Genomic DNA, 16,710 nt, shown 5'->3' on the forward strand with positions numbered 1-16,710 from the left:
CGATCAGCTTCGTGGCCCTCCTCTGGACTCGCTCCAACAGCTCCATGTCTCTCCTGTACTGGGGCCCCCAGAGCTGGATGCAGTACTATCTAACAACAAATTTGATAAAAGCTATTGGGATCATGGAGTCCGGTTCTCTGCTATCTCAAGAAAGCTTGTGACAGAGTAACAACAGCAGCATGCAAATCTCTTTTGAGCCCACTACTACTACTGAAAGCCAGAATGTTCTTCTGCAGCAATACTACGTGTTGCTTAACTGATTGGCTTGCAAGCTCCTTGCTTCAGACACTCGTTTGACACCACTGGAACTAGATACTGGACTTCTTCCTCTAGTTCTTTTTAGTTTGGGGAAATTCATCTATGCACTTACATTTGCACAGACCAAACACCCTAGAACGATGTTCTTAAGGGTGGGCAGGCTGTGAAGGCTACAATACAGCTATATATAACTTCTTTGTCTCTGAATATTAATCATTTATCAGAAGATACAATACGAACTGCATGTACTTATAACAATATAGTAAAAATTCAGCCATTTTTCCATAAAAGAAGAAAAGAGGCAAAAAAGTACTTTTTTGGGAGAAGTTCAATATTGCTCCTATTAAAACAAAATTTATTCAAAGTAATTAACAATTATCCTATTTACAACTGAATTAAAAACCTGAAAAACAGAACAGGAACATTTACAAGCAAGTAACAGACTAAAAATAGAAAAGCTAAAAAATTTAGATATAATACTTCATTAAAAACTTTTCGTAAATATTTTTCTGTCTCCTGGTACTGCATTGGTAGTATCTATCCATGATAACATATCTAAGAATAAATTGGCATCCTAATGCTAAGCATGAACACATTTTAATATTAACATCTGTTTGACTTGCTTCTAAATGAAAAACAATTTTAACATTAGGAAGTTTCAGTGAAAACAATTTAACAGGTCACAGCAATTTTTCTAACTTTTATATCACAATTCTCATTAGAAAATTAAGACTGACTCTAGGTAAACAATTTAAAGTAGCATCTAAAAATTACGGCACCACTGATCCCCTTAAAGACTTGCATTGTCTGAAGTATTAATCTGTCAGAAACATAGGGAAATGCTCACAAAGATTATGGCAAAAGGTATACGGTGCACTTCTCTATTCCCCAGTTCAAATGAAATTTCTTATTCACTTGTTAATATACAAAAGACATTTGTAAGCTTTAACAGGAGACAAAAAGTGAACTCATTTTATAATTTAAGAAAATCCTCATATTTCTAGAAAGTGGTTCGTTCTGAAATAGTGCATTACTGAGAGAGACAGACATCTTTAACACAGAACAATTCACAAGAGGAAAATCAAAGTCACACTGTTCTCATTTGTTAGCCATCAATCCTGCTTGAAATATGGATGAACTCAGAACTAAATCCTATTTTTTTTTCTTACAAGCATGAAGTAAAATATTTTTTGATGTCCTTGATTTAATACCCAATGCTACGTTTCCTTCAGAAAGGCTTCTGACCAGGTTTCTTGGCACATCCTGTTCTTGCTTCCAGCTCCTCGCTTTAATTCCTAGTGAAGAAAGAAATGTTATTACAAATAGAAGACACTCATTCAATAAACATAAGCAGAATTTGGCCTACCTGGATCTCCTTTTCATAGTACATCTAAGAATTATTACACATTTTGCATCCTTACTGAAAAAATAATTTTGATATGCAAAAATGTAATCACTCAGCTCAGTAATGCAGTGTGATAATCGCCTAGAAAGTCCAATGATTAGACCCTCAAATTGACACAAGATGCTATTAAAAAGGCACAGTGCTCTACATAAAAATGCAGAAATACACGAAAATTTTCTTAATCTATAATAATTGAACACTACGAATTGAAACACGAACACTATGTCATTAGAGAAAGTTTTGTCTGTTTAATCCAAAAGCAGCTATTCCTCTTAGGGATTTGGTCATATTTCATTCTTCTCTGGTAACGCATGCTTCTGAAAATAAAATGTCTTAATACATTCAGTTAAACTCTGAAGAATCAAAAAATCTATTCTCCATTTCAGAACATGGTGCTTCATTACATAGTTTCTTAATACAAGGGTAGCGATTGATTTTGGTAACTTCATAACCCAGGTCTTTAGTAGTAGAAATTTATACTGATATAACTGTGTATGCACTTTGCTAAATAAGTAACTACTGGTTAGACAGTGTTTGGCCTCAGGTTTACACTTTTCAGAAAGTTTATTGCAATAGAACATTTCTCACAAATGGAGAATAATACCTGTTCATATGTACTTGCTCCCTCACACCAGTTCTTATGTACATGCTTTAAGACTGGCGTGTCACCTATGCCACTGAGAAACCCTCGTGATTGTACTATTTTATAAGAACAGCAGGCTAAAACTTTAAACAATCTTTCACCTCCTCTAATCTGCCCAAGAAGTTGCACTAAGATAGATCATTAAGTGTATTTCTAAAGATAGAGAGGAAAAGGAGACAAGGGGGTAGAAATAAAAGGAAAATTGTAAGGATTTAGTGCATTAAAATCTATTGCAGATGCCAAGCAACTTAGTGTCACGCACTAGGAAAGGCAGAGGTTTTTGGAAAGTTGTGAACAAAAGACCTTCGTGCCAATCTACTGAAAAAATTATTTGTAACTGATCTTATTATGGTAAAGATTTATATACCTCCAAGAGAAGCCATGTAACTGTAGCAGACTTTCACAACATACCACCTGATAGTATTATTAGCAATCTGTTAGAAGCAAAATAATTCCTAAATATTACTTGTGGTGGGTTGACCCTGGCTAGAGGCCAGGTGCCCACCAGAGCCGCTCTCTCACTCCCCTCATTCACTAAACAGGGGAGAAAAGGCATAACGAAATGCTTGTAGGTCGAGATAAGGACAGGGAGAGATCACTCACTAGTTATTGTCACAAGCAAAACAGACCAAACTTAGAGAGGGAATTCATCTAATTTATTACTAGGCAAAACAGAGTAGAGGAATGAGAAAATAAAATCAACTCTTAAAACACCTCCCCCCACCCCTCCCATCTTCCCGGGCTCAACTTCACTCCCGGCTTCAACCTTCCCCCCCTCAGCGGCACAGGGGGACGGGGAGTGGGGGTTACGGTCAGTTCATCTCACGGTGTTTCTGCCGCTTCTTCATCCTCAGGGGGAGGACTCCTCTCATCGTTCCCCTGCTCCAGCATGGAGTCCCTCGCACGGGGTGCAGACCTTCAGGAGCAAACTGCTCCAGCGTGGGGTCCCCCACGGGGCCACAAGTCCTGCCAGCAAACCTGCCCTGGCGTGGGCTCCCCTCTTCACGGGTCCACCGGTCCGGCCAGGAACTTGCTCCAGCGTGGGCTTCCCACAGGGCCACAGCCTCCCTTCAGGTGCCTCCACCTGCTCCGGCGTGGGGTCCTCCACGGGCTGCAGGTGGAATCTCTACACCCCCTCATCCTTCCTCCATGGGCTGCAGGGGGACAGCCTGCTTCACCATGGCCTTCACCACGGGCTGCAGGGGGATCTCTGCTCCGGCGCCTGGAGCTCCTCCTCCCCCTCCATCTTCACTGACCTTGGTGTCTGCAGAGTTTCTTACATCTTCTCACTCCTCTCTCTGGCTGCAAAAGCTCTCTCTCTCTAAGTGTTTTTCCCCTTCTTAAATATGTTATCACAGAGGCGCTGATTGGCTTGGCCTTGGCCAGCGGCGGGCCCGTCTTGGAGCCAGCTGGCATTGGCTCTGTCAGACACAGGGGGAGCTTCTAGCAGCTTCTCACAGAAGCCACCCCTGTAGCCCCCCCGCTACCAAAACCCTGCCACGCAAACCCAACACATTACTTTAAAATAATTTTTCCTCAGCTATTGTGTTGGCCCAAACTAGCTCCAAAGTTTAAGTAATAAATCTCTGAAAAAACCCGTATCTGTAAAAATAAATCAGTGTGGTGTTATAAAACAAAGGCAGTTAAAAACAGGTATGGAAATGACTAGAGGATTTTATTTCTTGATAAACCACACTTGGCAAAGATAAAATTGGTAAAGTTCACCAAATTTCTCAACAAGTACACAAACAATTTTTAGTGGAATACCTTAACTCTTGGGAAAAGGTTTTCCAACAAGCTCGTAGTAATACTGAGTTTTGATTAGATACCATCTAGAAACTGGTTAGACATTCAGATTTTTTTTTTTTTTAATGAATGGATATACTATTCAAACCAATGGCTTAGTGTTCTGACCACAGCAACACATACTGGTAAATTGACAAAACCTTGAGTATCAACCTCAATTTTGGACCTCCTGTACAAACACCGTTACCCATGCAGCGTCATACTTGCAAGTTCTGGCACTTACCTGCTATTTTGGGTACTCGCAAAGCTCTACGGCTTAACAAGCCCTCTTGTCGAATGCGTTTTGCAGAAACAGGGTCTTGCAGGCTGCTTAACCCAGTGTTTGATGTAGAACTAGAAAGACAGCCAGAAAAGAGTTTGCTTTCGGTAAAGTGATTAAGAAGCTACATTACAGCAGTTTAGGCCTTGCAATGCGGAAATATATTAAATGATACTATCCAGTATTGGTTGTTTATAACAGAATGCAAAGAATAAACTAATTTATTTATAATATGTATATATATAGATATTATTCCCCTTTTTCCTTCTGAAAACTTTACAAAAATGTTTCAACTGTGAAAATAAGAACCAATGTTGCCACTCATGTTAAGATGCAGACCAATATGCCACCGTTTTTTTTGGAAACCACAGAAGCCAGTTTGATGGTCATTGCACACAGATTATACTAAGAAATCATCTTAACGCATGTACGAAATCCTTGAAATGACCAAGCTGTGTTTATTGAACAAATCATTTTTTTATTGCTACAATAATTTTTCTACAGCCTCCAACACATTTGGAGGGGGTGGCTTCATAGCAGGCAATACTTTTTAGCTAAGCTGCAAGAAAGCTGCTATAGCTTCAAATTCATTAAGACAAGACCTCTATTTTATAGCCTTTTACATGATGGACTTAAGATCTACAGTGAAAATTATGAACCTAGCTGATCTCACTCTTTTGCACTTGCCTCGCTAACCTCCCTGGTTCCACTCTGAAGACAGCCTCATAAAAACAAGCTAATTCTAGTTATGTCCCAAGTTTCTATGCTTTTCCCATTCCTCTAATGATACTGTATTATTCCCACTTTATAGTCCCCTAACTTACACTAGTTTTCTTAATAATTTTCTGCCTAAATGAAAATATATAGCAAGCAGTAAAGACTAAGATGTGCCTTGTGCCAGTCCTAAGATCAATTCATGCATGCCTCTTGGAAGAGAACTCAGGCCAATAGGAATGTAATGCTATTTAGTAAAAGCAGCCTATGTATGACGACTGACTTGTCTCTTATCCTTTGTCCTAGCAATAAAACTGTTTTAAATTATATTTCTAATATAGAGAATATGGCTGAAATTTATGGTTTTATTGTAATGTTAGTAGGAGACAAATGACTGGAGTGAACCACCTAAAACAGGGAAAGCATGGGAGACAAAAGGGGAGGAAAAGGAAAGAAGAGAAAGGAAAGTAAGCACTATGTGAAAAGAACATATTCCTTTCCTCCTTCACAAATAAGCAGCTTTCATTCCTTCTCTTCATCACCAACTGCTAGACAAAACCATAAAGAATTTTAGTTTACAGACAGTTTACAGTCTGAGGCAGAAGAAATAATCCCACAAAAAGGAATAAAAGTTGTGGGATTTTCCTGTAGTGTTATTCTAACTTGGAAACTGGTAAATATATGTTTGAGACACAGAAGGAATGAGATTAAAGATCAGAAAGAGCTCGTCTTTTGGGAAGAGATAAGCATATACAAGCTTGGAAATCATTACAGAGTTATTACAAAAAGGAGTACCCCTACAGTCTGTCTTAGAACATTTACCTTAAGATAAATCAAGCTCCAAAGGTTCCCACATACCTCTCCCTAAAGAGAATCTAGAAAACTAGCTCAGTTTCAGAGAGCAGGTGATTTGTTTTGCTAAATTCATAATCAAGTATTTGAAACATTGAAATTGAGATGTGCCTCTTCTCATCCTAGAGCAATACAGTTTATTTTGCATCCTAGAGCGGTCCTAGCAAAACAGTTTAGAACAATAATTAGTAACAATCAGAACAGGAACATGAAATTGGATCGGGTAAATCTATGATCTTCTAGGAAGATTTTCTATCTCAAAGATGTTAATAAACCAAAAGAGTGCTTAAGTTTTTTCCACGTCCTGTGATCTATCAATAAACCTTGTTCCAACAGTCTTGGAACAATCTTTAGAAGACCTCTGAGGTGGCAGGACTACTCACTGTCTAGCAACAGGTGGCTCATACTATGATTTTAAAAAGGCTGTATCAATTTTTGCTTTTGAAAAAAGGAAAAAAGCTATTTCATCAGTACTGGCCTGATTGTTAATATATGTAAGGATTAGCTAAAACAAACAAAAAAGTACAATTCCATTTAGCACCTATTCAGTTCCAGCTTTTCTGCTAACAAGCTTCTTTCAGGGTCATAAACCAGAAGTGACGAAATGGGAGTTCTTCCCAGAGCAGACCACAAGAATGAAGTCATAATAACTGAGACTGGAAATGAATTATCAGAAAAACAAAGGCACCGGGTGCATAAGTATTGTTAAGCATTTTCTTCACTTTCTATTTTAGTAGTTTCTAATGTGTTCCAGCAAAGGCATAACATTTTCAAACAAATTAGAATTTTAATTGATGATGGAATTTCTCTTTTCAGAATTATGTGTCATCTTTCTTTTTTAAGTGGACAGCAGATACGGAAGACACGATATTACTTTGTACTTGTTAAAACAACTGAAGTTCCTAAACCATGAGTAAAAAAACCAATCTACTCAACTTGCCAGGAAAAAAATAATAATAATAGAATTGTCAAACATATTTGAGTCAGAATATCTCGTATGTAGGTCCGGATGACTTGTAAAAGAGGTTTTCAGCTTTGAAATATAATACCAAAACTGAAGTGAGAACATAAGAACTGAATACAAACTCATTTGTACAGAAGAGTTAGTTTAATCTTACCTTAATACCTTTCTTTTCCTCTCAGCAGCAGAAGTCATTGCCATGTATGAGGGCTTCTCCAGTACTGAAGTAGGATTTTTGTTTTTTAAGGAAGAGAGACCAAGTCTGAAATAAAAGAATTATATTTTTTGTAAAATCTATTCTGGGTAGAAATCAAGTGAAATTTTTCTTAACTATAAATAAATATATGTTAAGTTGACAAAAAAATACCGGAAATTAATTTCAGTAACATTACGTGAGGCAGCTTTGCAGGATTTCAGACATACGTGACAGCTTTAACGATGGCATCTCCCAGTGTCAAAGAGGTTAAGGTATCCATTTTACAGACAGGAAAAGTAAGACTTAGAGAAAGTAACTTGCATCACAAAATTTCAAAAGTGCTGTATTTTCTTTTTAGTATGTATCTTGTAAAACAGGATAAGCTTTCCACTTCAGCTGTCGTCACTAGCATACCATTGATTTCAAATAATGGCAGAGTTCAATTTGATGCCGATTAAACTTAAGGGTTCGATTTTCAAAATGTTGGGTTTACAAATAAAATTGACATCAATAGAAAAACCCAGCTGTGAAGATAAACAGGATTGTTTGGCTAATACTCCTTGCCCATATAAATGGAAAATACCTTTGCAGAATGGTATTGCTGCATGGCTGTGCCTCCTTCATAGAGTCAGTAGATGTTTCAGTTGCTTCACCTGTCCCTTCGTAGAGAATCACTGTTGAGTCCATGCCAGCTTCATCACACTCTGGGATTACGTCACATGTAGAGTCCATAATACTTGCCTTTTTCACTGGCATGTCTGTATTACATGCATTAGCTTCCCGAAGGCCTGCAAGGTGTAAATTTGTCTTTATCACAGTCTGCGTACAGCAGCTTTGTACTGGCTTTCTGCAAAATTCTGGCGTATACACAATAGGGCGGACCTCCTTGGTAAGAGAATCCTCCAGATGATGGAGACTGGAGTCCTTGGATGCAGCAGGACTTTGAGCTGTGACCGGAGAGTCCATTAACTTGCGCCTAGTTCTTTTCTGTGGTGGTACTGCATATTCTACTATTTGTTGTGTATTTTTAGTCATTTCTTGTGATGGTGTGCCAAAAATTGTACCTGTGCAACATAGGCAAGAACAGTTAGCACATTTACCTATATTTACCACTTAAATCTTGCTTTTCCTGCCTCCTCTTCCCTGCTGAAATATGTTTATTAGCAGAAATTATTACAAATACTATTGATTTCATGTACATATTGATCTGGTCATGTAACTGAAATTATTTCTACTGCAGTATTGTCCAGATGGTAGTATTTGTTCTGTGGCACTCAAAGTGTTATAAATATGCATAGGCTGATATAGTTAATCCCAGAGGTATTACAAGTAATCACAAGATATGACACATGACAACAGGGAATGGAAGAGTAAGAATATTGAAAATGATCACATTATCATAACACAACTCTTGAATTAAGATGGTACTATCACAGCAATCTACAGCTGCCTCCCACTCACAGCCATTTTCCCCTAGTTAGTACCATGCAATAGAATGAGAGAGACCATTGAAAAGGAAGGACAATCAGAGGGACAAAATTCTTTGACATTGCAAATGAAATAGTAGTGTTTTGGAAAAGGGGAAAGAAATTACTTGAATCCTGTCACCTCAATATATCAACTCTGGCAAAAAAGCTCTTTACCAAAACCCCCACCCTTAAAAACAAGAAAGCAAGCACTGCAGCACTAATTGGCCACTCCCATTCATCCTGATTGATACTATTTTTCTTGAATTGTCATAAATTTTTATTTTCAAACAGGTGGTAAGAAAGGCAATCTCCAAAGAGAGAAAAGGCCTTTCTTTTATTCAAGTTTTCAGTAAAGGAGAATCATTTAAAGACACAGGCCACTGTTCAAATGACTAGGCTAGTGGTGACTTAAGTAGTTAATAACAAAAAATTAAGGATTTTTTTTTTTTAAATGAAGCAAAAGTAGGAGAAGGCTGTCAAAACCCCAAGTGCTTCTATATTTAACTTTCAGTGCAAATTTAAGAAATTAAATAAAGACTACTATCCTTAAAACATCTATGGATTGGCCTCACTACAGCTGGTAGCCACAGCATCATACCTCCCCTTTCTGTATTGCCTACTCCATTCCTATGAGCAACTGAACTGTAAAAAGAGGTCTTGCTTTTTAAATTGCTGCAAGTTACTCAGGAATTAACTATGGTATTCATATAACAGTGTTGATAAATATTTATTTCTTCTAAAATTTCATTCTATTTTTGCCTCAGAATAACAAAGTTAATTTGAACTCCTCAGTCTGAATGCTGCTTTAGTTCTCTCATGTGTTAACACTTATGGCATTTTAGCTGTTCCATAAAAACTTTTTGAAGAGGAGGAAAACTGATTAAAAACACAAAATGCATTATTCCACCCCCCTCCAAGTTTGATTTCTCACAAAAAGCAAATCTTAAATGATTGTAGTCTTTTTCTCTGACCGTTTACCACTTCTCAGCCCCCATTTAATTTTGACCTCATTGCCCAGTTGCAACGCAATTTGCTGGAGGCAAGAAGCTCTAAGAATGCCAATTCCCCAAGTACCCTCAGAAGTCTTGAGGAAAGGCCCAAATAAGAGCCTCATTGAAAGAAAGTCAAAGGATGGTCTCAGCACCAGGTTTTTTGTACACGCTTTGGAACTAGACATAACATATGATGGATTCTTTATGCCCAGCTTCGAAGACACAGATCAGAGCTGTGAGGAGACAGCAAAGGATTTAAAGCCTACCATGAGACCTAGACCCGTTTTGGGAGAATAGAATGGGTAGTATCAAAGTGTGCACAAGTAGCAAGTAAATTAGATGGCAATATACAGGCCACAAATCTATTCTATGTTGCTAGAACTTAATTCAATAAAGAAACCATTGAAAAAACAAAGCAAACATTTAGTCCTCGCTCAAGGGCTCAGTTTCACAACAACCAATATTTAAACTACTATGGTTCAACAAATGTGCAACATCTTATCCAACAATGCATAAACAATAAAAGCAGGTTAATTTAAACTAAACTGCTTATGGGAAAAGATGCCTTGACAATTTACATGAACAATTACAATTCTATTGTGCTGGCTTTAGCTTTGAAGAAACACAATCATGGAAGTAGGCCTGAGAGGACCACTTGACGTGAAATAACTGAATCTGGAGTTTGTGTGTGTGCCTATCTGCAGTTCACAATATGTGTAAGTTTTTTTTGTTAAAATGCAAAATACATTATTTTCTCATACCTAATCTTAGCCTAATTCATGGTCAGCATTCACCAGGTGAAGTGCAGCAAGCTGAGACACAGTAGCTTGATTATAATCCAAACATTAACCTAATTCAGAATATTCTCCACAAGCAATGAAATGGAAAGGATAGTAAAACAAGGCCTGTGTGTTCCCCCCAATAAATTTTTCCTCCACCATAAATAATAAGCCTACTTTGAAGAAGACATTTTTCTCCAAGACTTGGTAGGATTTTGTTGGTAACACACAAGAAACTTACGTATGAAGCATTTTCACTATGTACTCTGTGACACCGTCAAACAATGCTATGCTTCGTTAATATGCTTGCTGTAAGTGTGGTTTCATCAGTACGATATTCTTTTATGTAACACACTAACATTTCTTTCCTTCAAAAAAATTTTTCTTCTAGTCATCAATCAAAAATTGAGGCCAAAACTTTCTTTTAAAGATTTCTGACAACTTATATTCTTAAATACAAGAATAAGATTTATATAAGGATTCCAATCTCATGTTTGAAATAACTACCCATTAAACATTTTGGGACACATTTTAAAATATTTATTTATTAGGTTTTCCTCCCGCTTTCCTCCTGCTTATATGCATCTGAAAGTGTGTGTTTCGGGAAAAATAATGGTCAGAATTCTATTTCTCTGTTGTTACATTAGGACAGGGAGGTTCCAGTTTCAGAAAGTTTGCTTACTGTAAGACACTGAGGTTTTGCTAATGTCCTAAAGTTACTAGGAAGGAAGTCTGATGGAGAAACATTTTGGTCAGAGTGCCAAGTTTTAGAAGCTTCTCCAGGACTAAATACTGGAAGCATTTTTAAATTAACTGTAAATGCAAGCATTTAAACCATGAACTAAATAGGTAAAGAACACAAGTATTGCCAACATTAATTATTTGTTGAATTTCATCATAACGAACAGTATTTCATACTGTAATATAAGTACATTAATAAAAAGACAGTTGCAGCAATTCTATATAAGGCAAATATAAGCTGTTAGTAAAACCCCAGACCTATTTTTAAAATCTATTTATTTCTGGAATGAAAGTCATTGTAAAACAAAGTTAAAACAAAACTAGCTTTTCTTGCCAGTTAAGTATTGGAAAGCATATAAATTATTAAAGAAGTGTCCCTTCTCAAAGCTTTTTGCAAAAGCATTAAGTTGCTCCTAACACAGTAAACAAGAAAGTAAATAAAACCATCACGTGCAGCATCATATTTAACTTGGTTTCACTAAATAACAAACCAAATATGATGTGACAAAAACCAACCCCAACACTCCAATTCTGTGTTAGCTTGCTGTTACACACTATATAGCTCCAAACAGTTATGACTGAAACAAAACACAGCAAGAAAAACATTTAAACACACAAAATAAATGAATGATAGTGTTTTTATTTCTGTCTTAAGGAAGCAAGACACTGCAGCCAGTTGCTAATTTTTTGCAGGTGCTTTTAATAGCTGCCATTGAGAAGTTTAAATAAAATGGGATCAGACAACAATACCTGCTATGAAACCACTACTCCTATAAATTTCAGGTGACTTCAAATGGTCATATCAAAAGTTTCTTCTCAAAAAAAAATCTTTTTTTTTTTGCAAGAACCTATTTTCAAATACTTCAAAGGCTACTCAATATTATTAAAAACATTGACATTCAGAGACATACTTTAGGATTTATATACATAAAAATTCTTCTTGAAAGAAAAAAATTAGTACCACAAGCTGAAACATAAGTAACATGCCTCAAACTGACACACCATATCTTGTCTTTCCTAAATACTAAATTCATACATTTTTAGCATCATTTTGTCTAAACAAGTACTGAATATTTCAGCACACAATTTTAGAAAATATGGTCATCTGTCACTACATGGCTTATACTGCAATGGGACAGCTAAAACTAGGGAGAGCTAGTTCCCCTAAATCCTATTCAAAAAGGGAAAAAGCTCCAGAACAAAAGATTTAAATGTTTTAAGTGGCAAATATGAACTTCTAGTATTAAAGCAACACAGAAAGGACATTCATTTCATAGCAGGTGATGCCTACTAAAACCAAATTATTTGTACAACAGTTTTTGGCAATGCTTTGTCCCAAGATACTTGATGTTAACATGATCATGTTGAGTGCTTATCCGTGACATGCATGTCTATGGTAGATGTTTTAGCACATCCCTTATTTTATTGCCTAAATACTCCAATGAGTAAACAGAAAAAATTGAGACAACACTATATTCCCAGTTAGGAGCAACTGAGGTAATACACTAATAATATATCACAAATGAGGTTAATAAGGAATTATTTTCTACAAACAGTAGATATCCCATTCACATCACATACTAATTTTAATACTTAACCTCCCACAGAACAATGACACTGTTGAACTCACTGCAGCATGCCGTGGCAAATCCCATAAGTGGGTTACAAAATACAAATTTGACAAATTTAGAAGGTATCTACTGGCAATTATTACGTGTGATTGGTTCAATAGGATTTCCCATTGCATTAGAACTGGAAAGTGCAAGTCAACTGACTCTAGATTTGTCCCGTTATGCTGTCTGAGGAGTATGCTACTGGCCGCTATTAAATACAGGGTAGTGAAGATGACATGGTGGTGGACCAAGTATGGCTATTCATATTTTCCTAAAGAACAAATCAAAACAGCTCCTGGATGGATGTCTAATGCTAATCATTAAGCGTTGTCATTACTTTTCTACCAAAAGACAAACAACACATTCCAAACTCTAAAGAAAACCTCCAAACCTATTCCATAACAAGGCAGGGAAATTATAGTGTTTATGGTTTGTATTCGATTCACATTTTATGGCCAGTTCAATCTTTAGCATCACAACGATCATCATGATTCAGTGATATTAAGTTTAGTTTTTATTTCATATACAAAAATGAATCACTATGTACTTTACAGAGACATCCGCAGTTAACCTGATGGAGTAGCTTAAAAGGAAAATTTAGAAGTTCTATTTCCTTCGCTAGTGCTTTCAGCTACAACCCTTCTCTTTAAAAATAAGCATTATTCCAAATATATTTTAAAGAATAGATCACATTTGCTGATCTTTAATTTCAGGCTGATGATTGTGAGAGAGTTGTCAGAGTTCTTTTAGATATTATTTTTGTTAAGAGATTCACTTGAAAATTAAAAATAAAAGTCATTTTCCACTGACCAGCCACCCCCCATCAAATGGTATGAGGTGGTTTTGGTCATTAGTTTGTTGTATTATCAGTCCCAAAAGACTACTCAGAAGAACAGATTTATCAGGAGAGAAACATAGCAATATTAGATATTTACAGCCCTGCGAGTTAATATGAAAAGCAGAAAACAGTATTTGTGAAACATGAGTCACAGCAAAAGTGAGTAGAGTTCATGACAAAACGACTCTGATGAATTGGGTTAGTTCTAATTGACATTTGGGACAAAATAATGGCTGAGACTTCTCTTCTTCTGGAACTCATGTTAATATATGCATAAGGGGATTATTTCTGGAAACTGTGCTAAATTAAGTCTACCAGGTTGTTCTGCTAAAGTGAAATCAAATATTAATGGATTCATTTCAATAAACATTTCTGGGCTACCAGTGATTGATCCAATTACAATACTAATCATATGTTTTCATTCTTTTAACAACTGACTCATGGAATTCCAAATTGCAAATGAGGTCTAGTGAATGCATTTCAATTATTTAATATTCATGTGATCCAAAGGCATCACTGCAGCGGCCAGGTTCACAACAGTTTTGCAAACAGCTGCAAACTGAAAGAGGCAAAAATCCAGGCTACATTCTTGGGGACTCCAGTGGTCAGGTGTACTATTTTACACAGCACGAGAAAAAAAATAAAATACTTCAAGTCATATAGGACAGCATGAAAGAGCTGCTCAATATAAGACAAATCTTTCCTATATACAAGACACATACTTTTCCTACTTTTAATCAAGCCTTTTACTACATAGAGCTACACCCCAATTTCTCCTGCCCTGCAAAATAATAAATTGACTTTACTTTCGGATGTTTGTCACAAGGGGAGGTAATGGATGCCTTCTCTTTTTTTTTCCTGTAAATCAATTCCATTCTCTCAATGGTAATGTACCGTAAGGCTTCCGGAAATGGGATGCCTGAAACAATGCCAAGAACTTTCCCATTCACAGAAATACTTGCAAATACCAGTCAGAGCTCTCCAGCCATCAGTCCCTACTCTATGAATACTGTATGGCTCTCCATTAACCAACACACAAGAATGGGGGCCTGAATACAGTTTTAAACAAACTTATGTTGTTTTCATAGCTTGTGCTTTATTTGATACAAATAGTGGAGGAGTTTGTGAGGTTGCACATTTATGGTTTCATGAAGCATACACAAGCTTAATCTAAGTTATTTGTAAACAAAAATGATAGTGGAACCCCAGCATTTCCTCTACAAACCCCCCAGTTCTAATTTATAATTAAGGTCAGAATAAATAGTCAGTATGGGTGGATGCTTAAAAATAAGAGTATATATTGATGAAACAATTGTTTTAAAAATATCTTCCCTATTAATATAGAGTAGAAAGTATGGTTAAGACATGTGATGGAAATCCCATGGCTTCATAGTGAAAGTGAGCAAGAGTAGAGGTTCCGAAAACAATGTGTTTTCAGTCATATTTTAAGAAACAAAAGTTAAATTACCAAGAAAAAACAATATTTAAAAAGTATAATGTAAATACAGTGGGATAAATTAATGTTTAAATATTTTAAATTATTTTTACTTGATCAACTTGAAATTAAAAGATAATTCAAATGTTTCATTTTTATTTCATTTAAGGATATTTAATTTTATTTTGAAAATCCTGAAGCAGCAGAGGAAGAAAAACCACATCAAATAAGCGCAATCAGAAATTTAAGATTCAGATACTGTTAAGTATTATTAAGTTCAAATACTCTTTGAACCATTACATGTAGATTGTGTTAGCATGCACTGCAAAACAGTTGTTTCTTAGATCAAATTATTTGTCATGCACAGCTGCGTTAACATGGCCCTGTCTAAACAAACCAGAAGAGCAAGAAACATTAGTTTAGGACAAATTTTCTGAGAGCTGTTTCTGGTACCCACGGTAGTGCTGCTGTTAATACACATACCTAAACAATATTACTCGGTTGGATGAGGTTGCTGATTAACAGTCAGCTAGTAACACACATCTGACTCTCAGAGCAAGACATTTTACAGAAGGTGTTTAAAGCTTTCAAAGGTTAAAGGAAAAACAAGATATAGGTCTATTCCTGTAGCGAAGCATTACATGTGCTTTGGCAAAGCTTATGAGCTTTATTTCACCTTCTCTAAAAACTGGAGGTTTTAAGCAAAAGAACTATCTTGATAACTTGACCATAGAAAAGCATGTTGAATGAACAGCCAGAGAGTATCCTGATCTTTTCCTCTGCCACTCTGACTTCATATTATTTAATACATAGGAGATCCTTTCCAAAGGAGAAATCTTCATTAGAAACAAAGACTGGAATTCAGCTAAAATTCTGTGGTATTTTGAAACTCCTAATAGAAAGAAGTATCCTATAACATGGTAATATCAAAGTCACTTCATACAATAAACTTCATACAAAAGCACATTTGGAATATATTTTTCAAAACTACTTTCTGCAAGAGACTTTCAACAAAACTTCAAAGAAAAATCCCTACCCTTTTCACCTCTGCTATCATTCACTTTACTCTTTTTAGATGTTTTTTCCACACAAATTACTAGTTTGACTTCCTTCTTCAGGATCAGCTAGTGGAATGCAGTTAATTCCAAAGAAACCCGTGAGAAGTTAAGGCCCTGCTTTCACAGCTTTTCCTATTCTACAGAAATGATTCAACCACTTCCACTTTTTTTGGGGAGAGTGCTTGGAATCAGAAAAGTTATTTATGTGACTTAAAGCATTTTGGTTTTTTACATGAAAACACTCAATAACAATTCATTTGCATTTGAACAATGTCATGGTTCCCTCTAAAAGGGCTGCCAGCAAAAGGTTAGTGTCATTAAAAAAGTTTCTGCAATGATTACTGCCTCATGTTTTATGACATGCAGAATTCAGCAGTTTCCCTTAAGCACAGATGTTTTTCTGCATCGCTACCATTTTAAACACATAGTGACTAAACAGTAACTTGCACCTTAATGAATTTGAAATTTCAAAATATGGATAATGCATGGATACTGCATACATCCTTAGATACCCGAGTTCAACAAGATATGTATCTATTAACTGTATAAGCTTACACTGAAGAGGAATTTATATTTTCCTCATAAATCTTACTGTTTATTTATTTTTGCAGAGATTTCATCTCAAAAAATATTCTTTCAAATGTGTTAACATAGGTTCAAAAGCAATACATCACATTTGTTACTAGCAGAC

At 36.2% G+C, this 16,710-nt stretch overlaps 1 protein-coding gene across 2 annotated transcripts in view; it reads right to left on the reverse strand.

Annotated features, from left to right (window-relative positions):
• Positions 1 to 598: 598 nt before the first annotated feature.
• KIF18A (kinesin family member 18A) overlaps positions 599 to 16,710 on the reverse strand; it is a 43,453-nt gene continuing 27,341 nt past the window's right edge. Inside the window, exons 14-17 of one of the 2 annotated variants that reach the window (XM_054827748.1) lie at positions 7,678 to 8,158; positions 7,056 to 7,160; positions 4,336 to 4,445; positions 599 to 1,553 (exon numbers count right to left, since the gene is read on the reverse strand). In XM_054827748.1, coding sequence (XP_054683723.1) covers positions 1,411 to 1,553; positions 4,336 to 4,445; positions 7,056 to 7,160; positions 7,678 to 8,158 — 839 coding nt within the window. In that variant the 3' untranslated portion in view covers positions 599 to 1,410. Of the gene's footprint in view, positions 1,554 to 3,401; positions 3,728 to 4,335; positions 4,446 to 7,055; positions 7,161 to 7,677; positions 8,159 to 16,710 lie in introns of those variants that run through there. The other variant, XM_054827747.1, reaches the window with a different exon arrangement.

This window comes from Grus americana, chromosome 5, assembly GCF_028858705.1.
Source record: "Grus americana isolate bGruAme1 chromosome 5, bGruAme1.mat, whole genome shotgun sequence".
Classification (NCBI taxonomy): Eukaryota; Metazoa; Chordata; class Aves; order Gruiformes; family Gruidae; genus Grus; species Grus americana.